Below are 23,137 nucleotides of genomic sequence, written 5' to 3' on the forward strand. Positions count from 1 at the left end.
TATATACACAAAGGAATACTATTCAGCTATAAAAAGAATGAAATGCTACCATTCAAGGCGGCATGGATGAAGCTGGAGGACATTATGGTAAGTGAAGTAAGTCAGGCACAGAAAGATAAATATTCTCACTCATATAAGGGAGCTAAAAAAAATTAAGCTCATAGAAGTAGAGAGTAGAATGTTGGGTATTAGAAACTAAAGAGGGCCAGGAATGGTGGCTCATGCTTGTAATACCAGCAGTTTGGGAGGTTGAGGCGGGTGTATCACTTGAGGTCAGGAGTTTGAGACCAGCTTGGCCAACATGATAAAATCCCGTCTCCACTAAAAATACAAAAAGTAGCCAGGCATGGTGGCACGTGCCTGTAGTCCCAGCTACTTGGGAGGCTGAGGCAGGAGAATTGCTTGGAGCTGGAAGGCGGAAGTTGCAGAGATTGCACTACTGCACTCCAGCCTGGTGACAGAGCGAGACTCTGTCTCAGAAAAAAAAAAAAAAAAGAAAAAAAAGGCTAAAGAGGAGTGGGAGGCACAGCTGGGGAGCGGTTGGTTAGTGAATACAAACTACAGCTAGACATGAGGGTTCTGGGGCTCTGCAGCACTGTAGGGTGAATCTGGTTAACCATAATTTATTGTATATTTTTTTAAAGCTGCAAAAGAAGGTTTTGAATGCTCATAGTATAAAAAATAATAAATGTTTGAGGCATATCAAACATTTATTAGTATTAAATTTCAGATTAAAATTTAAAATTTAATTTAGATTATTTTTCATAGACCACGACTCTACCTCCCACAGAGCCTGGGTGGGGAGAAGAGCTCTCAGGCACATTCTTTTAAGGGCATGGAAGTATGTAAAGTGCTGTTATATTATTTAAATTATATATTTAAATTAAATTTTAAATTAGCATCACATTTTGATTAAGTATCAAAATGTCACACTGTACCCCATAAATATGTACAATCATTATGTGTCAACTAAAAAGAAAAGGAAAAAAATGTTAAAAAAATAAAGTTAGACTATTAAACAGGATAAGAAAAATACATATATACTCACAGGGTAGGTTTGCTAGGTCTGGGAGCACAGTGGACTCACTGCTAATCTTGTTAACAATCTAGCACATCTTTTGTAATCTAGGAAAAGCATTTAAAGGTAAATTATGTATAGAGTTACTAGAAATGTTGGGGAAATCCTGTTATTATTGTCACTAATACATATAACAATAACTACAATTTAATAAATACCTACTATGTCAAGTGGTGAAAATTGATTTTCTCATCAATTCTTTTAATAACACAATCAGGAAAGTGCTATTCCTATATTCACTTTACAGGTGAGACAAGAGCCTCAGAATATTAATTAATCACCCCATAACTAGTCAAAAGCTTTATGCCAAAGCATGTGCTTTCTCCACCATGTTTGGTTACCATTAGTCATTCTGCCTGTAATCCAATGTGATTGACTTTCTCTAGCCATTTAACACAAGTTGTTTTATTTTATTTTATTTTATTTTATTTTGGATTTTTTACTTATTTATTTATTTATTTATTTATTTTTATTTTGAAGCCAGATGGTAAGACTGGCTAATTTTTGTATTTTTGGTAGAGACAGGGTTTCACCATGTTGCCAAGGCTGGTCTCCAACACCTGAGCTTAAGCGATCTGCCTGCCTTGACCTCCCAAAGTGCTGGGATTACAGTCGTGAGCCATCCCACTTGGCCTAAACACAAGTTGTTTTTGAAAAACATTATAACAAATACAACTTAACATGCTGAGTAAAAGTCAATACTCCTGAAGATGAGCAATCTAGTTAAAAAGAAACAAAATGCTTAGAATTCATGTTCTTTAAAAGGAAAGTTGAGGCTTAGAAAGGAATTTAGAAACAGCGAACAGAGTTACCACACATAGTCATAATCTTGGCACTTTAAATGATAGCGCTTAAAAATTATGTTTAGAATTATTATTAACTTCAGTAACTTAAGTATCCAAAAGAATTCATTATAGCAAACTTTACATCCTATCATTACTCAGAAAAATCCAGCATCATTATATAAATGATGTGATATAAAAATATTTACTTTAAAATAACTTAGGAAAAAATTTTTACTTAGAGTTCACAGTCATCTCATTTTTTTTTTTCATTTACTTGAGACAGCACCCTATTTATGCCAAAGAATTTGAATCATGATAAAATGTTTAAATCCTAACAAACACTTTGGTCTTTAAGGAAATCTGGCTATTATCAGATTTGAATAGATTCCCAATTAGAATGTGGTTTCATTCCTTACAGCAACAGTACACACAAACCTTAGGTACCGTCAGTATTATAAATCAGTGTTATAAATAGAATGTCAATGGTTAGTCTACTTCTTCCCATCCACAGACATTTGAAGTTTAAAATTACACACATTTATTGTTGGATATTTTTTAAAAAAAAAAACCCACCCAAGTTACTTACAAGCTGGTGTTGAGCACTCCCTGGTATTGTAATAGAGTCGGTGGAAATGTTTGCTGCATTCTGGTGAAAATGTGACTGGCCCTAGAGCACAGGAAAAGAATGCTTATTATAAACATAGGCATGTTTTCCAAACAAATTTCCTAGCACTTTATGGGTGGATATAATATAACAGCACTTTACATACTTCCATGCCCTTAAAAGAACGTGCCTGAGAGCTCCTCCCCCACCCAGAGTCTGTGGGAGGTAGAGTTGCGGTCTATGAAAAATAATCTAAATTCATTCCACATTCTCAACATCTCACATAATGGAATCTTCATATGTAGTAGAACTATGTAGAAAAATTAAAAGGAAAAAGTTCTGGACAGAAAATATAAAGGCTGTAGAGAGCAAATTGAGTGGATGAGAAGTACAAAAAGTAAGTATCTTTGGTTTCTACTTTCTGTTTTTATCTAAAGCAATTAATGTTTACATGCCAAGACATTTATTCTATTTTCTAATTATAGTAATTTGTGTCTTATTAGTGTCTAGGATAATTGTAAAATGGAATGGGCAAGGCCTTGAGAAGTCCTTTGTCTCTCCCTTTAAATCCAAGGTAGGGCCCATCAAGACTTTCATCCCGGATGGGGAGTAGTGGCTCACATCTGTAATCCCAGCACTTTGGGAGGCCAAGACAGGAGGATCACTTGAGCTCAGGAATTCAAGAACAGCCTAAGCTCCATAGCGAGACCCTGTCTCTGCAAAAAATAAAAATAAAAAATTAGCCAGGCATGGCAGCACACACCTGTAGTCCCAGTTCAGTTACTCTAGAGGCTGAGTCAGGAGGATCTTTGAGCCCAGGAGTTGGAGGCTACAGTGAGCTATGACTGCACCACTGCACTCCAGCCTGAGCAACAGAGTGAGGCCCTATCTCTTAAAAAAAATATACACACAGAACAACAACAACAAAATGTTCATCCCTCCGTCCTTCTGGTGTCTGCTTCTCGTGGGGTCCACAGTCACGTCGCGAACAGCTGCCTCAAAAGGCTCAACATTCCCACACATCCCTGTGCCCTGCAGGTGCATCTCCACTTGATCCTCAGGACCATCCTTTCCATTAATAAACACGTAGGGCCCTTGGACTTGACTAAGTGGGCAAACCACATCTTTCCTACACCACAGGCCTGAGGTGTAAAAGGAAAAAAAAAAGTAGCTGGGATGACTGGGAACAGAGAGGTAATGCCAATAGTAAATATGGGGGTGTACTGTTCACAATAATTCAGTGATTTGCTAGAAATTGGGGCATAGGACGATGTGCAAATGATTCACAAAGTTGATATGAAGAACAAAGCAGTGTCATGGGACAGTATTTATCTGTGCTCAAGATGTGGCAGGTGGGCCTGGTGCAGTGGCTCACAACTATAATCCCAATGCTTTGGGAGGCCAAGGCAGGAGGATCACTTGAGCCAGGAGTTCAAGACCAACCTGGGCAACATAGTGAGACCCTATCTCCAAAGAAAATAAAAAGTTAGCTGGGTGTGATGGCACAGTGGTCCCAGCTACTTCAGAGGCTGAGGTGGGAGGATCCCTTGAGCCTATTTGTTCAAGGCTGCAGTGAGCCGTGATCTCATCACTGAACTCCAACCTGAGTAATGGAACCAGACCCTGTCTCAAAAATAAAATATTTTTGGCCTGGCGTGGTGGCTCGTACTTGGAGGCCAGAGCGGGCGGATCGCTTAGGCCAGGAGTTTGAGACCAGCCTGAACAACATGGTGAAACCCCATCTCTACTAAAAATACAAAAAAGTAGCCAGGCGTGGTGGTGCATGCCCGTAATCCCAGCTATTTGGGAGGCTGAGGCAGGAGAATTGCTTGAACCCGGGAGGTGGAGGTTGCAGTGAGCCGAGATCACGCCACTGCGCACCAGCCTGGGCAACAAGAGCGAAACTCTGTCTCAGAAAATAATAATAATAATTAATAAACAAATATATTTTTAAAAGATGTAGTATATGAAAGTCTGTCCCTCCCTGTTCAAAAAATTTCTATTGCCCCCTCTCTCCCTACCCCCCACCAGACTGGGGAACATAGTCTGAATTCCCCAGCATGCCATTTAAGGTTATCCACAACGTGACTCCAAGCTACCTTTCCAGCCATATATTTGACCAGGGCCACATACATCCCACATACCTAAGCCCACCCACAGTCCATGCATACCTGTCCTTGCCTAAACCACACCCTGTGCCTTCATGGCTTACTCAATGCACTCCTTCTGAACAGAAGGTCTCTCTCACCACGGGAAAGCCTTATTCATCCCTTAAAGCCCACCTTAAATACTGTGTCTACTACAAGCCTTTCTTGGTAGTTCTTGGCCACATTATTCACTTCCTGTGTATTCTTGAAAAGTTGTTCATACTTCTATTACTTGTTAAGGGCTGGTTTACATTACAGTTAACACAAGTTAGTAGCATCCGTCCATCTCTCCAACTGGACCATGAGTCCCTTACAGACATATATTTTCATATCCCTAGTGCCTGACATAGTAACCTGTACACATTCTTTTTATTTAGTTAATGGAATCACTGATAAATTTTGTACTTACCTGTGAAATGCTTTATGAATTTGTCCTTTAAGTTAGAATCTCTTGGGAATATTTCTGAAAAGAAAAAAAACCTTCAGAATTTCTTGAATGCATTTCTCCCATTTAAAAATATCCTTAATACTTTGGGAGGCCGAGACGGGCGGATCATGAGGTCAGGAGATCGAGACCATCCTGGCTAACACGGTGAAACCCCGTCTCTACTAAATTATACAAAAAACTAGCCGGGCGAAGTGGCGGGCGCCTGTAGTCCCAGCTACTCGGGAGGCTGAGGCAGGAGAATGGCGTGAACCCGGGAGGCGGCGGAGCTTGCAGTGAGTGGAGATCGCGCCACTGCACTCCAGCCTGGGCAACAGAGCGAGACTCTGTCTCAAAAAAAAAAAAAAAAAAAAAAAAAAATTCTTAATATGCTAAATACTTAATAAGGCACTAAACACATGAATTTGTGACAGTTTATTTAGCTGAGCCCAAACTGATATCTCCAGCCCTGACCATTTCCTGGGCTCCAAAACTCCAGTACACCTACCTCACCGCTTGCTCTGTGGCATGAAGGGTACCTTACAGCCCTCTCAAAAGTTCACAGTCACAATGGAAGGTCTCCTTTTCCTCTGCCCAGACCTGTTTCTCCCCATGTTCCTCAGTCCACTAAAGACTGACTGAAGTGGCATCACTCTTGATCAGGCCCCAGCTCAAGAAGTTATGCTTGACTTCCTTTTTCCCTCATCACTACACCCAACCCATGAGTTAGTTTTATGTATCCCACCTCCAACAAATTATTCCAGACCCACTTACTTCTTTCTCCTTCCCTCAACGTGAGTCTGGCCCAAGTCATCGTCCTTTTGTGACCATGCCTTGGCAGTGGCCTCCTAACCCCTCTTCTCCTCCCCATAATCGTCTTTCTCCCCAGTAGCCAGAACAAACAAACTGAAGTGTACTATAGGTCATGATCTCTCCCACTTGGAAGGCTTTGGGCTTACTATATAATAAAATTTAAAAATAAAATTGTATCTCAGGCTTTACCTTGTACTCACTAAAACTACACCATTCAGAAAATGCAATTTATACAATTGGGAGCACGTGCAACTCTTTCAAAGGAAAAGAAAACTTAAACTTTAGTAAAATAGTGGAGCCTCAAGGTTTGTTGGTAGGTATACATTTAAACATACAACATTGTAAGAATACAATAGGGGGGCCGGGCGCGGTGGCTCAAGCCTGTAATCCCAGCACTTTGGGAGGCCGAGACGGGCGGATCACGAGGTCAGGAGATCGAGACCATCCTGGCTAACACGGTGAAACCCCGTCTCTACTAAAAATACAAAAACTAGCCGGGCGAGGTGGCGGGCGCCTGTAGTCCCAGCTACCTGGGAGGCTGAGGCAGGAGAATGGCGTAAACCCGGGAGGCGGAGCTTGCAGTGAGCTGAGATCCGGCCACTGCACTCCAGTCCAGGCGACAGAGCAAGACTCCGCCTCAAAAAAAAAAAAAGAATACAATAGGGAAGTGAATGTTTGTCACTTCCTCTAGGAGAGTCTGAGCCACCACGGTGATGAGTGTGACTGCGCCAGGACAAGGCAGTGGTGACTGAGGCTTGGAAAATGCAGAAGCAGGAATTCTTTTTTTTTTTTTTTCACTTTTTAAAAACATTTTATTTATTGTATTATTAGTGCTTTTAGTAAACTCCCTACCCTCAAGAATACTGCTTCTCCTGTAAGATTCTCAACTGGTAGCTGTTTCACTTTCCTTACTCCTAATACTATGGAGATGCGAAAGATACCCTCTGTGTCACATCCAATCTCTTTTGTTTTTCTTTCTTTCTTTCTTTCTTTTTTTTTTTTTTTATTATACTTTAAGTTCTAGGGTACATGTGCAAACCTGCACGTTATGCAGACGCAGGAATTCTAACTGTTCCTTACATGCCATGAGCTCCTGAGGGACATCGGAAACCTTTCCTGTGCAGGGAGCTCCCCACTTCGGGGCAGCCTTCTGCGAGTTGAGAGCCTGGTTCAGGGCGTGATTGTGTGGGTGCAGCAGGAATGCAGAGAGATCGGAGCTCCCCTCCCATTTGACAATGAACACCTGCACTTTACAAACAATTAAAACTAATCCAGGAAAACAAAGCAGCAGTAAAACGAAAGTACTTCATCATATAAACCTTTCCTCTTCTCTTCGATAATGCTCCAGCTCGAACATAGGTCTTTTCCCCTGTACTTCTCAGAAACCAAAAACAGCAAATTGGCTTCTGTGGTGTCAATAGCTGGGCCAGGTAGTTACAGTGGTGCATTCTGAAAAATGAATGAGAGCTGAGTACAGCAGAAGCACCTCCTGTGGCTAAGGCATGCTCAAAGACTTCATAAATAATTCTATTTCTGAAAGCATTTTAGAGTATAATTTTAATCTCTAGACCCTGTGACAAGGACGACACTCAGGTGTGTAGAACATTGCATATTTTAAGTAAATTACCCTCCTCATCTCCGCCCCAAAACACGTTTTACAACTTCTATCAAAGCAGATGTCACATTCTGGTTAGCATGACAGGGCACGGTGTGTGTCTGTCTTCCCCACAATTATGGCTTCCTGAGGAAAGGGATGCGGTCTTGTCCCCCTGTACAACCCGGCTTTGCTGGCAGAGGCACCTGGCACATGTTCAACGAATAGGAAGCCGAGAGGGTTGCTACTGCTCAAATGGAAACATCAGTGCCTCCTTGCACTCAGTACAGCCCACCAAGAAAACCACAATTTCAATACACTTGAATTTTAACTTCAAAGCACAAACATCATATAGGAATACAAGAATGTACAACAGATTGATTTAACTGAAACAGAAAAGTGGTGTTTAAGTCCATACCTGAAGTAACAAGTCAGAGATAAGAAGGTAAGAAGAGATGGGAATGGGGAGGACTGCAGCCTGTTTAAGTATTGGGGGAAATGTCCAGAGCTGCTGAAGAAGAGGTGGGTGAGACAAGGCTGTAGGCACAGGTGGGCTTTAGAGTCAAGTTGTACACAAACTTTGTGCTTAATTCTGTAGGTGATGAGAAGTCAAAGGGCTTTAGGCAAAGGAAAGGCAAGGTTAAGCTACATTTTCAAAAGATCACTGAGGGAGGGAGGGAATGGGGAGAATTGGTCAAAGGATACAAAGCTGCAGATTGGTAGGATGAGCAAATCTAGAAGAAGACTGCAGGGAGTAATGATGTGTTGTATGTGGAACAATGGCTGAGAGAGCAGAGTTCAGGAGTTCTCACCACCAAAAAAAAAGGGTAACTGTGAGATGATGGATATGATTTGCTTGACCACAGTAACCACTGCACTCTGTATACATATATCAATATATTATGCTGTGCACTCTAAAGACATACAATAAAAATAAATAAAATTATATACACCATTTAAACATTTTTTAATAAGCAAACTTTGTTTTTTTGAGACAGAGTCTTGCTCTGTTGCCCAGGCTGGAGTGCAATGGTTCTATCATGACTCACTGCAGCCTCCAACGCCTGGGCTCAAGCAGTCCTCCCACCTCAGCCTCCCAAAGTGTTGGAATTAGAGATATGAGCCACTGAGCCCAGCATCAACTATTTTTGATAATAAAAAACAATTATGCCTAAGTATTGTGAAAGGAAAATAAACCTCAGGACCCCAAAATCAAAATCACTAAGCCAAGGGAAAAGTCAAGCTGGGAACTACGTCAGGCAAACCTGCCTTCCGTTAATTCCTAAATAAGATAGTTACAAAGATAAAAAGCTACATACCTCCCTCATGATTTGTCCACAAGAAAATTCTTTGTGGATGGAGGGTAGAGAGAACTCGAAGTCATCCCTCTGAGGCTCACCTGAGACAAATGCATATGATTGCTTCCTCTGCCCTATTGTTTATGTAAAACTGCAGACTCACCAAGCCACACTAAATTGTATATTCAGTGGAAGGCTGATCAAGGACTCAAAAGAATGCAAACTTTTGTCCCTTATCTACTTCTGACCTGGAACCCCCCCCCCCCCCCCTCCCTCCCTGCACATACCCCTTTCCCCTCAAACCCGTTTCACCTCCCCCATCCCCCTTAAACTTGTCTTGCCTTACTGAACCCAACGAATGTACATCTTATACATACTGACTGATGTCTCATGTCTCCCTAAAATGTATAAAAGCAAGCTGTACCCCAATCACCCTGAGCACATGTCAGCAGGACCTCCTGAGGTTGTGTCATGGGTGCATCCTTAACCTTGACAAAATAAACTTTCTAAATTGATTGAGACCTGTCTCAGATACTTTTTGGCTTATAGTAGAGGGCAAAGAATAGATGCAGAGAGACAAGTTAAAAGGTTTACGGTCATGTGCTGTTTAATGATGGGAATATGTTTGGAGAAATGCATCATTAGGTGATTCCTTCATTGTGGGAGCATCATAGAGTGCACTTACATAAACTTTGGTGGGAGAGCCTCTTGCACACTCAGGCTATTGCTCCTAGGCTACAAAACCTGTTGTGCTGAATACTGCAGGCAGCTGTAACACCATAGCGAGTATCTGTGAATCTAAACATATCTACACATAGAAAAGGAACAGTAAAAATACAGTATTATAATCTAAGGACCACCATGGTATATGCAGTCTGTAGATGAAACGTCCTTTTGTGGCACATGACCGTAACTGTATTGACTAGCACTGGCCTATGCAGGGGCTAGCAAACAACAGCTCCTGAGGCAGATCCAGCCTGCACCTGTGTTTGTGAATAAAACTCTGCTGCAACATGCCCACATCCATTTGTTTAGGGGTCGCCAGTGGCTGCTTTTTTACTACAAGGGCAGAACTGAGTAGTTGTTGCAAAGATAGTATGGTTCACTGTACAGAGCAGAAAAGTTCCTCTTCAAAGTTCCTCTTGGTTTAAAAAGAAAATAATAGACACTAGGAATAACAGCTCCTTACTCCAAAGCCTCTTATCACCTACTAGTTCTTATACTTTAGCCCAGTTAGTTGCTTTGGCTTGCATGTCTGGACAGGCCCAGGCAAGTCTTAGCTCATAGCTTATGCCCCTTCCTTATTTGGAAATGTTATTGCTTCCTTAAACCTTTTGTAAGCAACTTCCTTTTCTTCTTTGTTCTCCCTTGAACTTACCTATTTAGGAAAGTTTTAGGTTATTAGCACATCAGGTATCAGTTTAAGACTGTGAGATCCAGCTCCAGCCAATGGATGCAGGACACAGCAGTAAGGACGACCCAAACGCGTAAGGGATAAATATGTCTGCTTTTCCTTTGTTCAGGTGTGCTCTCACCATTGTTCCATGTGCGAGATAGTAAAGACTTTCTGTAGATAGTAAAGACTGCCTTGCTGAGAGATCCTTTGTCTCCACGCTTTTCTTTGCAGCACCAATTATCTAACACTCACAAAGCCCAAAATATTGACTGTGTGGCCCTTTCTAAAGAAAGTTTGCCAATCCCTGCTCTGCAGCACACTCCTATTTGTATAAAAACAAACTAAAATGGTGGGAGGTGCCAGGGAACAGAATTCTAGGAGTGGAGAGAAGAGATGCTTTTCCATGCACACCCTTTTTATTACTTTAAACTTTTTTGAATATAAATCTGTATTAATTCTTCAATAAAAACTAATTGAGAATGAATTTGCATTTAGTGACTAGATGCACCCAATAGTTTTGATCCACAAAATATTAAATAAACAACTGAATATAAGAAAATTACCCTAGGCCGAGCATAGTGGTTCATGCCCATAATTCCAACACTTTGGGAGGTTGAGGCAGGTGGATCACCTGAGGTCAGGAGTTCGAGACCAGCCTGATCAACACAGTGAAACCCCCATCTCCATTAAAAATACAAAAACATGGCCGGGCGCGGTGGCTCAAGCCTGTAATCCCAGCACTATGGGAGGCCGAGACGGGCGGATCACGAGGTCAGGAGATCGAGACCATCCTGGCTAACACGGTGAAACCCCGTCTCTACTAAAAAATACGAAAAAAAGGTAGCCGGGCGAGGTGTAGGGTGTCTGTAGTCCCAGCTACTCGGGAGGCTGAGGCAGGAGAATGGTGTAAACCCGGGAGGCGGAGCTTGCAGTGCGCTGAGATCCGGCCACTGCACTCCAGCCTGGGCGACAGAGGGAGACTCCATCTCAAAAAAAAAAAAAAAAAATACAAAAAAATTAGCCAGGCATGATAGCATGTGCCAATAATCCCAGCTACCCAGAAGGCTGAAGCAGGAGAATCACTTGAACCTGGGAGGTGGAGGTTGCAGTAAGCCGAGATCACACCATTGCACTCCAGCCTGGGTGACAGAGCAAGACTCCATCTCAAAATAAATTAATAAATTAATTAATTAATTAATTTTAAAAACTAAATAAAAAGAAAACTCCCCCTAAACAATGAAACTAGTTGATTTCCCTCTGATGGAAAACGTTCTAAGAGAGTAGCATCTATGATGAGATAAATGGGAGCCACACATGTAATTCTAAATGTTTAGTAGCCACATTTAAAAAGTAAAAAGAAATGTGTGAATTAATTTAATCATTTGGCCAGTCACAGCAGCTCACACCTGTCATCCCAGGACTTTGGGAGGATGAAGCTAGAGGGCTGCTTGGGCTCAGGAGTTTGAGACCAGCCCGGGCAGCATAGTGAGACCTCATTTCTAAAGTTAAAATTAGAATTAAAATTTAAAAAATAATAATTTAATTTAACCGAGTATAGCCAAAGTGTTACCATTTCAACTTATCAACAATATTAATTACTAATGAGATATTTTACTTTTTTTGCACTAAGTTTTCAAAATCCAGGGTGTATTTTGCACATTCAGCACATCTCAGTTTGGACCAGCCACATGACAAGTGCTCAGTAGCCTCATAGCTTGTGGATGTGGTGTTGGACAGCACAAGTCTGAAATGTAACTTCAGGCTGGATGTGGTGGCTTATGCCTGTAATCTCGGCACTTTGGGAAGCCGAGGTGGACAGATCGCCTGAGGGCAGGAGTTCGAGACCAGCCTGGTCAACACGGTGAAACCCCAACTCCACTAAAAATACAAAAAAATTAGCCAGGCACAGTGGCACACCCCTGTAATCCCAGCTACTCAGGAGGCTGAGGCAGGGGAATCGCTTGAACCTGGGAGGCAGAGGTCGCAGTGAGCGGAGATTGCGCACTCTAGCCTGGGCGACAAGAGTAAGACTCCGTCTCAAAAGGAAAAAAAAAAGAAGAAAAAATAAAATAAAATGTAAGCTTCAAATGACAACTAGATGGGAGGAAGGAGTGCTAGTGTTCTATAGCACTGTAGGATGACTACAGTAAACCATAATACACCATACAATTTCAAGTAGCTAGAAGGAGGATGTTGAACGCTCCCAACACAAAGAAATGACAATTGTTTGAGATGGATATGCTAATGACCTTGATCAGATCACTGTGCATTATATATATTGAAACATCACTATGTACCCATTATTTGTCAATTAAAAAACAAAATAAAATGTATGCTTCATTTTTGTGGTACATAACTACAATTATATGAAAGATTACATCATTTGGGAGGGTTAAAATCAAACAGGTCTCTAGGTAATGCATGATCATTATCTTGGAAAAATTTGAATAAATGACTATCTCATTCATCCAATTTGTAAAAGTTTCTAGTTTTTATTACTAAAACAGTTGCCATCTGCTGCTCTCCTCAATTGTAAGTTTACAAAATATTTTAAAGAAATAGATTTGCATACATATGTACATATATATGTTGGCATACTTATCTCTTATTCTTATATTCTTGTTTAAAAATGAGCCATGATCATGTGAAATAATTTAAAAAATGCAGTACCACCAGAAAACAAAATAATTAAAAATGTTTATTGTTTGCTTCTACCTGCATATAATTTGACTGTCTTCCATAAAGATATGACTTTACTGTGATATGACTTACTGTTGACAAGCCTTGTTAATTGATCCTCAGTCCTTTGTGAGGTACTATGGAACATTACTTTACGTTTCAATCTAGCATTATATTAGGTACTTAAATCAAAATGTTTGCAGTACAGTTCTTTCAGTTATTTATTTTAAAGACAAGACACTACTAATCTCATTACTAATCAATCTAATCATTGTAAAACTCGTTCCCATTTCAAAAATAAGAATGATTACCTTTATTACAGCAGTACTGACAGAATTATAGATGAGAACTGCTTTTGGAGAAAAATTCAAATTTAATTTCAATATGATAAATTCAAATTTTTAAAATATATAGCAGAAAAAGCTATACTATATTAAATATATAGTAGTAGAAAAAGCTACTTCAACCTCTGCCTTCATCATCACATGAAGTTCTCCTGTATCTCTGTATCTTCCCATGGCTATCATCTTATTAACAATACCAGTTGTACTGAAAAAGGGCCGACTCTAGTATAACCTTTTAAATATATTAAAGCTGACTTTTAAATATGTTCAAGAAATATTTTTTTTTAAATACTAAATTGGCCAGGCACGGTGGCTCACGTCTGTAATCTCAGCACTTTGGGAGGCTGAAGCAGGTGGATCACTTGAGGTCAGGAGTTTGAGACCAGCCTGGCCAACATGGTGAAATCCCTTCTCTATTAAAAGTACAAAAATTAGTCGAGCATGGTGGCATATGCAATCCCAGCTACTTGAGAGGCCGAGGCAGGATAATCGCTTGAACCAGGGAGGTGGAGGTTGCAGTGAGCCCAGGTCACACCACTTGCACTCCAGCCTGGGTGACAGAGTGAGACTCCATCTCAAAAATAAATAAATACATAAAAATACTAAATTAAAAGCATTTAAAAATAAACTGCCATAAAATGTGTGTCTTCTTCTTTCCTTATGTAGTTACATAACATCTGTACCAGTATATACTTGTAAATGTATAAATATTTGTAGATACATGTTTTTATATCATGCTGCTTCTATTACAGTTTAAGATATTTAAATAGAGGGATGTATGTGTGTAACTCTCTTTTTGACACACACATTAGCCAGGTGGTTTAATGAGACCTACATGCCATTTAGGCTGCAAATTACGCAGAGGATATAAAAGTAAACTCAAATTTGTTGCTTATTATCTTCTAAGTTTTTGCTACGTTCTGCAGACTAGCAGTGTCAGCATCTTCTGGGAGCATGTTAGATATGCAAACCAAGCCCAGATTTACAGAGTCAGACTTTTATTTTACTGGAACACAGTATGTTGGATAGACTCCCATTGGTATAATTTTGTGTGGCGCTTCTGAGCTGCAGAGACAGAGTTGAGTAGTTGCAAGCACTTTCTCAAACTTTACATATGGAATAAGTACAGATGGATTCTGCCTTCAGAAAAGACCATATACTGTGTATTTGTTTCCTAGGACCACCATAACAAAGTTCTACAAATGGGATGGCTTATATCAACAGAGACTTACTGTCTCACCGTTCTGGAGGCAAGAAGTCTGAAACCAAGATGTGGGCAGGGCCATGCTTTCTCTGAAGTTTGGAGGGAAGGATCCTTCCTTGCCTGTTCCAGCTCTGGGGGCTGCCGGCGATCCTTGGCATTCTTTGGCTTGTCGATGCTCCACTCCAATCTCTGCCTTCATTGTCACGTGGAGTTCTCCTGTGTCTCTCTGTCTTCCCATGGCCATCATCTTACTAAGACATCAGTTATACTGAAAAGGGGCCAATTCTACTCCACTATGACCTCATCATAACTAATTACATCTGCAATGACCCTGTTTCCCAATAAGGCCATACTCTGGGGCACTGGGGAACTAGATCCTCAACGTATTTTGGGGAACGGGAACACAATTAGTCTCCTAATGTATGAAATCTGAATTCACTAAACAAATAAATTGAAATTAATTATTTTCATTATAAAAGTGAACTATTTTCACAATAATTTGCTCAAAATTTTTTAAAATGATTTAACCAAGACATCAAAAAACATGACTTATTTACAAAATTTCAATGGGGAATAACGTTTACATAAATAAATATATTCTGTAATGTGAGGTTTTATTACAACCTCCTGTGAAAGAAATCAGCTAGTCTATTTAGCCAATGCAAGTTGTAAAGACCCACCTACAAAGAATATCCTGACTGAAAAACTTCCGAAAATAGAAAATATGTATTTTTATTTATTTTTTTTTTAGAGACAGAGTCTTGCCCTGTCACCACAGCTGGAGTGCAGTGGTACAATCATAGTTCACCGCAGCTTCAAACTGCTGGGCTTAAGCAATCCTCCTGCCTCAGCCTCCCAAGTAGCTGGGACTACAGGCATGCCACCATGCCTGGTTAATTTTTTTTTTTTTAACTTTTTGTAGAGAAGGGGTCTTACTTTGTTGCCCAAGCTGGTCCTGAACTCCTGGCCTCAAGAGATCCTCCTGCCTCAGCCTCCCAACGAGTTGAGATTTCAGGTGGGAGCCACTTTGCCCCACCAGAAATATTTTTAAAACATCACTCACTCCAGGTTATTTATATTACTTAAAGTTTTTGTAGTAGTGTTATTTAGATTTTTTTTCTTATTTTCTAAGTAGCTTTTGAAAAAAATAAATTATTATTTATTTATAATTATTCTTTCTGTGACAGATAGCTTTAAAAGGCAGTATTTACATCCTAAAACTAAAACCCAATGTTTTGGAAGATGTCAACCACCTTCAAGAGTGAGCTAAAATTTTTAAAATAAGTCTTTTATTATTGAGCAGTTTTAGATGCACAGAAAAATGACGTAATACAAAGCATTCCCATATGCCCTGCCCTAGTGTCTCCTATTATTAACATTACATTAGTATGGCACATTTCTTGCAATTAGTGAGCCAATACTGATAAATTCTTACTCACTGAAGTCCACACTCCTTTCAGATTTCCTTCACTTTTCCTTGATGTCCTTTTTTTGTCCCAGGATTCCACATTACACTTAGTCATTATGTCTCCTTAAGCGCCTCTTGGCTGTGACAGTCTCTCAAAATTTCCCTGTTTTGATAACTTTGAGCATTTGGAGGAGTCTTGGTCAGGTATGTTATAGAATGTCCCTCATTTGAGATTTGCCTGATGTTTTCCTTGTAATTAAACTGAGATTATGGGTTTTAGGGAGGAAGACCACCAAGGGAAAATGCCATTTTCATCACATCCTGTGAAGAGTGCCCACTTTTAGCATAATTTACTTTTGCTGATGTTGACCTTGACCTCCTGGCTGAGTCCCTGTGTGTCAGGATTCTTACTGCAAAGCTACTCCTTCCCCGCTCCCCTCCCCCTGCCCCACACTGAACTTCTCAGAAGGAGGTCACTATGCTCAGCCCACACTTGAGGACAGGGGAGTTATGCGTCCCTTCTTTGAGGACACAGTATCTACATGCATTATTTAGAATTCTTCTGCATGAGAGGTTTGTCTCTTCTCCTCCAGTTATTTATTTACTCAATCATTTATTTACACAAGCAATGACTGATGAATAATTTATATTTTGTGTTATAATCTAATACTACTTTCTTTATTTTGTATCTCAGATGGTTCTGGCTCTGGCCATTACGAAATGTTTTAGTTGGCTCCTGTGTTCCTTTGACTCTGTCATTGGTAAGTTTCTGTTGTTATTTTTATTGCTTTGTATTTTTTATCACTTTTAAAAACTTTCTGGCATTACCAGATACTCTAGGCTCATTTCTTATTATTTTCCGTCCTAGTCTTGGTTTTAGGGATTTCCCCAGTGAACCTTGATTCTTGTACTGGAGAATGGCATTAGAAACCAAGATGAGGGCATTTGGTGCGCTCCTGGTGACTAGAGTGTAGTTGCTTCTAGTCCCTCGAAGCTGACAGAGCAAGGAAAAATGCGTACGGTGTAAGTGAGCACCTTGATTTTTATACATCTGGTGTTTAAATTATTTCTAAAATTGGACTACGGTGCTTAATAGGATATGTTTTGGGAGCTGGGTGCAATGTCATCCCAACACTTTGGGAGGCCAAGGTGGAAAAATCACTTGAAGCCAGAAGTTCGAGACCAGCCTGTACAACATAGTGAGACTCTATCTCTACAAAAACTTTTAAAATGAGCTGAGCATGGTGGTGCATGACTGTGGTCCATTACTTGGGAGGCTGAGGCAGAAAGATCCCTTGAGCCCAGGAGTTAGAAGCTGCAGTGAGCTCTGATCGTGCCACTGCCCACAGAGTGACACTCCATCTCTTAAAAAAAAAAAATTGGAAGATGCAGCATCTGTAACATTTCACTGATTATAAGAACTGCCTAAAATTTATTTTAAATGATCTGACTTCAAACACAGAATCATATCGAATCAGACTCTATACTCAACCGTGTCCTATGTCCTTTCTTTGGACTGGACTGTCACGCTTTGCTTTCTCAGCAAAAGTAAAGTTCTGTGTCCAGCCAGACCTCCAAACATGCCTTGGGTTTTTTTATAAATTCAGGTAGACAAACTAAATAATCTCTAAAGTCCCTTTGAAGTCCTCTTATATTATGCAATATTATGATAAAATTCTACCATTAGATTGCATATTCACAAAAGGACAGAATATTAAATGAGCCCAGAAAACTTGAAAAAATACAAAATCATGTTATAAAGGAGACTATTTTCTTGTTGTAAACCACAGAACAATTCATGTTTAATTTAAATTTTAGCAATTTCATCTGAAGACTGATCTCATGAAAATGATTTATTCAGTTTCTAGTTTAATCTAGTTAATCCCTCCTCCAGATTTAAAATGGTCTTTTCCATAGACACTTAAAAAGATAAACGAGATTCTTATAAAAATGCTAAAACAGGACCGGGTGCGGTGGCTCATGCCTATAATCCCAGCACTTTGGGAGGCCTAGGTGGGCAGATCACCTGAGGTCAGGAGTTCAAAACCAGCCTGACCAACATGGAGAAATCCCGTCTCCACTAAAAATACAAAAATTAGCTGGGCATGGTGGCACATGCCTGTAATCCCAGCTACTCGGGACGCTGAGGCAGGGGAGGTGGAGGTTGTGGTGAGCCGAGATCGCACCATTGTACTCCAGCCTGGGCAATAAGAGTGAAGCTCTGTCACAAAAAAAAAAAAAAGCTAAAACATTTCAAAAACAAATAGACGTACCACATTTCACAAAGTGATAAGATTTTTATGTGTAATCAGTTATTAGGAACGACAACCAAATGACAGTAGATTAGTACTTGCAGAAAACACAGGATCTAGCCCTAATAATGTTCTTGGATTAGGCAGTGAGAAGACTTACCAACAAACTAAGCGACTGGGAAACTCCAGAGGGCTGTTAATCCAGCAATAAATTAACCACCCTAGAAACACAATCTCTAACAATAAAAAATTTGCCTTTACTTTGACCAGAAATAAAGGACAGAGAGCAGATTTGAAGGCAGAATACAGGTTTAGGTAGAAAAGGGTCAAGTTTGAGATTCTGTAGCTGAGATATTCAGCAGATAATGAATATACAAATTTAAAGGACAAGGTAAAGAAAAAGGAAGAAGATTTTTGGAATCTTCCATGGATTTTGTGAAAAATCCATGATAAGCATGGAATCTTGGGGTACACAAACACTTAAAGGCTGAAGAAGAGATGTTTGGAGAGAGAAAGAAGGAATAGTCAGAGAAGAAGAGAACAAAGCAAGAATAACTGTGGAATCAGGAAACATTTAAAGAGGAAGAGACGGGTCAACTGCAGCAAAGCATCCAGCAGGCCAAGTAAGATAAAGGCCGACAAATGCCCACTGGAGTCAACTGGAGTCCAAGTGGGATCATGGGCAGGAAGAGGCGATGGAGGGCTGGAACACAGATGAAGCTGGCAGAGGATATTGGATTTTGCCCTGTGAGCTGTATTAACCATGAATTTTTATTTTCTGTATTTCCAGTGCTTTGACATCTTGGGGCCTTGCTGACCCTGGAGAGAATACCCCTCCCAGGGTAGCTATTCCTAGAGAGAGTAAACTCACAGAGACAGGACACAGGTTTAGGTAGGAAAGGGTCAAGATCGAGATTCTGTAGCTGAGATAGTCAACAGATAATTCATATATAAATTTAAAGGACAAGGTAAAGAAACAGTGCAAGCTCACCTTTCATTTACAAAGTAGCCAATGCAAAACCCACACCTTCACCACTTCTTCTACTGGGGCTGTCTAACTCTGGGCCAACATTCCTCCACCCTAATCACTCCAGGTCCAGGTACCGGACGACTAGCGGCAGCCCTTAGTGCCAGAGCCCACTGAAATCATTCAAACCAGCCAATCCTAAGCCCGCTTACCCTGCCATGCCTTGGCTTTCCTGGGGAAATCACAGTACAACCTCTTGCCCACTTTTTCCCCGTTCCTCCTTCCTCATGACCCGCCCTGGTGCTTCCCCTGTGGACTTGTGTGGTTTGCTGTGCTCCTGTCTTTAGGGACACGTGAAGACAAACTTCTTCCTTCATGATAGTCATTTCCAGGCGTCTGTGTCTCACTATCTCTGATTAAAACAATTCCCAGGTATATTTTAAAACAAGCTTGGTGGTAGATCCTGCATGGAATGGTGATCTAGTCATACATACTTTATATACGCTGGAAATGATGCAAAAATTGGCTACAAGAAAGCTTTTATCTCTCCTTCTAATCTTCCATAACAATTTTAAACTAACTTTTTCTAAATACAGCGTGTTGTTTCCTAGATGAGGCAATGAAATTCTTTATGCAGCAAGAGTTTTACAGTGTATTTCAAGATACCTTATTGTGAATGTTTTTGAAATGTGTAATTACTACCTGATTACCATACGTTAAAGATTTTACCAAAGTAATGTAAAATATTGGATTAGATAGTAAAATAGAATAAGCAGTCATAAGAAATATTTTTCCTAAGAATGGAATATATGTGGGTTTAGAAGACTGGATGGATAAAGCTCTCAACAGGAATGATACATAATACAACTGAACCAAAATTTAATTCATCAACAAATGAGATAAGCAAGTTTATTGCTCATTGTCCACATAACCTAACCTATGTGTTACATTTCCTTTCTTTCTTGTGAAGTATCTTTTATTTTTGCTATATCTATAAAGAATTCTTTAAGGTGTGGCTATTTTAACAATTCATCAATTAATACACTAGTAATGAGTAATTCTTTAATGTAGTAATTAATTTTTATTCTTTTGACTTAAAGTTCAGAGTATGACCCCTGCCCTACTTTGTTTTTAAATCTATTAGAGACTTTGTTTTCAAATCTGTTAGAAATCACAGAAAATAGTTATAAGAAAAAGTTACACAAACAGATAGTATTCCAAACCCAACGTGTAACTTGTTGTTTTTCCTTTCTTAGCATCAGGCATATCTGCTGGCGATAGAGAATCTCCTATAAACAAATACAACCAAGCTCTGAGGCAGTCATGATGATATCCATCTTTTCAGGTTCACCATGGCTGATGCCTAGGTGGTGCTTGGAGAGAGTAAGAAGCTGCCTGCTTGCAGCTCCTAGGCCAGGAGCCTGGTCAGGTGCTCCACATATCTCCCCTGTTGTTACATCTTCACGAGAAGCCTCATGATGAGGTCTTCCCTGTGACGCAGACAAGGCACCTGGAACTCAGAGATCCACTCCTTCCCAATTCCACAGCAAGCCTGGAACCAGTGCTTTCTGTCTCATGGAAATGATCAATAGCCAATCTGATACTGTCAATAAAACCTTTTACAAAACTATCAGCCAGAAATAATCACCTTTTGGGGTTTCAATTTTTTGGTGTTTTTGTTTTCCTGTTTTCTCACATGTAACCATTGCGTAATAAAGATAAGACTTTTTTTTAACAGTTGGCTTATATAATTTGCCTTATGTTTACAGAGAAAACAGAGCCTACCAAGTGTGAGTAGACACAAACATAAGATGAATAGTAATTATGGATTCTGTAGAAGTTAAGCAAAGTTGAAGACTCATATATTCAGATTGTAAAATATTAACAGAAGTATAAAATGTTGGTCGTGGTGGTAGCTCACGCCTGTAATTCTAGCACTCTGGAAGGCCAAGGACTGCAGATCACTTGAGGTCGGGAGTTTGAGACCAGCCTGGGCAATGTAGCAAAACCCATCTCTACTAAAAACACACAAAAAATTACTGGGTGTGGTGGCATGTGCCTGTAGTCCCAGCTACTTGTGAGGCTAAGGTGGGAAGTTGAGGCTGTAGTGAGCTGAGATCGAACCATTTCACTCCAGCCTGGGCAACCAGAGTGAGACTGTCTCAAAAAAAAAAAAAAAAAAGAAGAAGAAGTATAAAATGTTCATAATGGGGCCTGATGCAGTGGCTCACTCCTGTAATCCCAGCACTTTAGGAGGCCGAGGCAGGTGGATCACTTGAGGTCAGGAGTTCAAGACAAGCCTGGCCAACATGGCAAAACCCTGTCTCTACTATATATATATATATAATGTATATGTCTGCCTTTCTTTCCAAGGAAGCTAGGACCTTCTTGGAAAATCAAGAGAAGCCACAGCAGATTTATGACCGGGAAGAGACCAGCCCCATGCTACTTATTAAGCACGTTCATTTGCCATTGTTTAGCATAACCTCATCAAAACTCCTTCATATGCTCTCCTTAAGCTCCACGTCAGCGAGGTTTTACATTAAAACAGCAACAGCAACCACAACAACACAAATCTGACCCCAGAAAGCCTGTAGAAATAAGGTAAACATGAAATACCTTGAAAAGGCAGAGGTAGCAAAGGAAACATCATATACATCAATACTTGCTAACAGTCCCCTTACACTGCTACCTCTCACACCTCAAGCCAATTTCCTTTCTGTCAAAAACTCTGAACCTCCTCTCTACTCCCACCACGGCCCTGTTCTCAGCCTTCTGACTCTGTTTTTCTTTCAGTGGGTGAGTGCTCTGATGTTTCTTTCCTTTGGCAGAGTTTGAGGTATGGTCCCTTGTTTGTGCCATTCTGCTGGTGGCACAGGGACCAAAGACAAAGGGAGGAAGGAACAGGAATGAGACAGCAGGAGTGAAGGTTACTGGGAATTCTTATCCCAATAGGACACACTGTCAGGGGCACTAATAGAGTTGGAGATGATCTAGAAGGTCACCATAAAGCTTCAAGAGGGTCTGAACTGGAGTGGTGGGAAGGACACTAAGAAGGAAGACCCAGATTCGAGAGACATCGGAGGCAGGAATTACGAACTGAATTGTGCTCCTCAAGCACAATTGTCAACAATGTTGCGCATCGCAGCGACCTCAGCTGTGTGTTAAATGGCTAAATGACAGGACAGATACATGCAGGAACAAGTGGGCTGTGAGAAGGAAGGAGGACCAAGGATGGTGAATCAGGAGTGTTCCTGGGAACCTAACACATCTCCTCCAGTCCCCCACTCTCTGCAATCCTCACGGCATGCTGTCTGGCCCCTCCTGCCTCAAGGTTTCCTAGTTACTACTCCCCCTCCCTGGAAATGATCCCCCCACCTCCAGCTCACATCTGCACTTAGGGAAGTTGCCAGGCCTACAGAAAAAGGCAGACAGCGCAACTGCAGGGGCAGCAAAGATTTCTGAACCTAGAACAGGTACGTTAGGTCTGGGCGATGGTGCGTATTATGCCACTAGAGAAATATGGAGCCGTCATTCCAGGCACATCTGACAGGGATGAGAGTCCTTGATCTCCCCGACCTGCGAGACATTTTCCTCCTGAATGAACGATAACCCCTGCCACCTGCTGAGTGCGCCCCTTGAGAACATCCAGATAGGCCCTTGTCCTCTATATTCTCATGTCCTTGTTTGTCCCTGATCCACGTGCAAGTACTCTATTCACAGACTCAGATATGGATGTTATGAGCCACGCTTTTCTCCCCTTGTGAATGTAGTATAGCAATCAAAAAATTAAACAACTACAGTCACAGAAAGCAATGTCTTTGAGGGTGCCCACAGGGCACTTTCTGTCTGACTATATTGTTGTTTAAAACTTCAGATGGTTGCCACTTTTAACTTTTAATAAAATATTTTTGGCCAGGCACAGTGGCTCACGTCTGTAATTCCAGCACTTTGGGAGGTTGAGGCGGGCAGATCACCTGAGGTCAGGAGTTCGAGACCAGCCTAGTGCAACATCGTGAAATCCCTTCTCTACTAAAACTACAAAAAAATAAAAATAGCCGGGCACGGTGGCTCAAGCCTGATCCCAGCACTTTGGGAGGCCGAGACGGGCGGATCACGAGGTCAGGAGATCGAGACCATCCTG

At 40.8% G+C, this 23,137-nt stretch overlaps 1 protein-coding gene across 2 annotated transcripts in view; it reads right to left on the bottom strand.

Moving 5' to 3' along the window:
- ALKAL1 (ALK and LTK ligand 1) overlaps nucleotides 1-23,137 on the bottom strand; it is a 29,006-nt gene that overhangs the window by 3,502 nt on the left and 2,367 nt on the right. Inside the window, exons 2-4 of one of the 2 annotated variants that reach the window (XM_023184226.2) lie at nucleotides 5,024-5,077; nucleotides 2,450-2,530; nucleotides 1,049-1,125 (exon numbers count right to left, since the gene is read on the bottom strand). In XM_023184226.2, coding sequence (XP_023039994.1) covers nucleotides 1,061-1,125; nucleotides 2,450-2,530; nucleotides 5,024-5,077 — 200 coding nt within the window. In that variant the 3' untranslated portion in view covers nucleotides 1,049-1,060. The remainder of the gene's footprint in view (nucleotides 1-1,048; nucleotides 1,126-2,449; nucleotides 2,531-5,023; nucleotides 5,078-23,137) is intronic. The other variant, XM_023184227.1, reaches the window with a different exon arrangement.

Source organism: Piliocolobus tephrosceles, chromosome 7 (assembly GCF_002776525.5).
Source record: "Piliocolobus tephrosceles isolate RC106 chromosome 7, ASM277652v3, whole genome shotgun sequence".
Lineage (NCBI taxonomy): Eukaryota > Metazoa > Chordata > Mammalia > Primates > Cercopithecidae > Piliocolobus > Piliocolobus tephrosceles.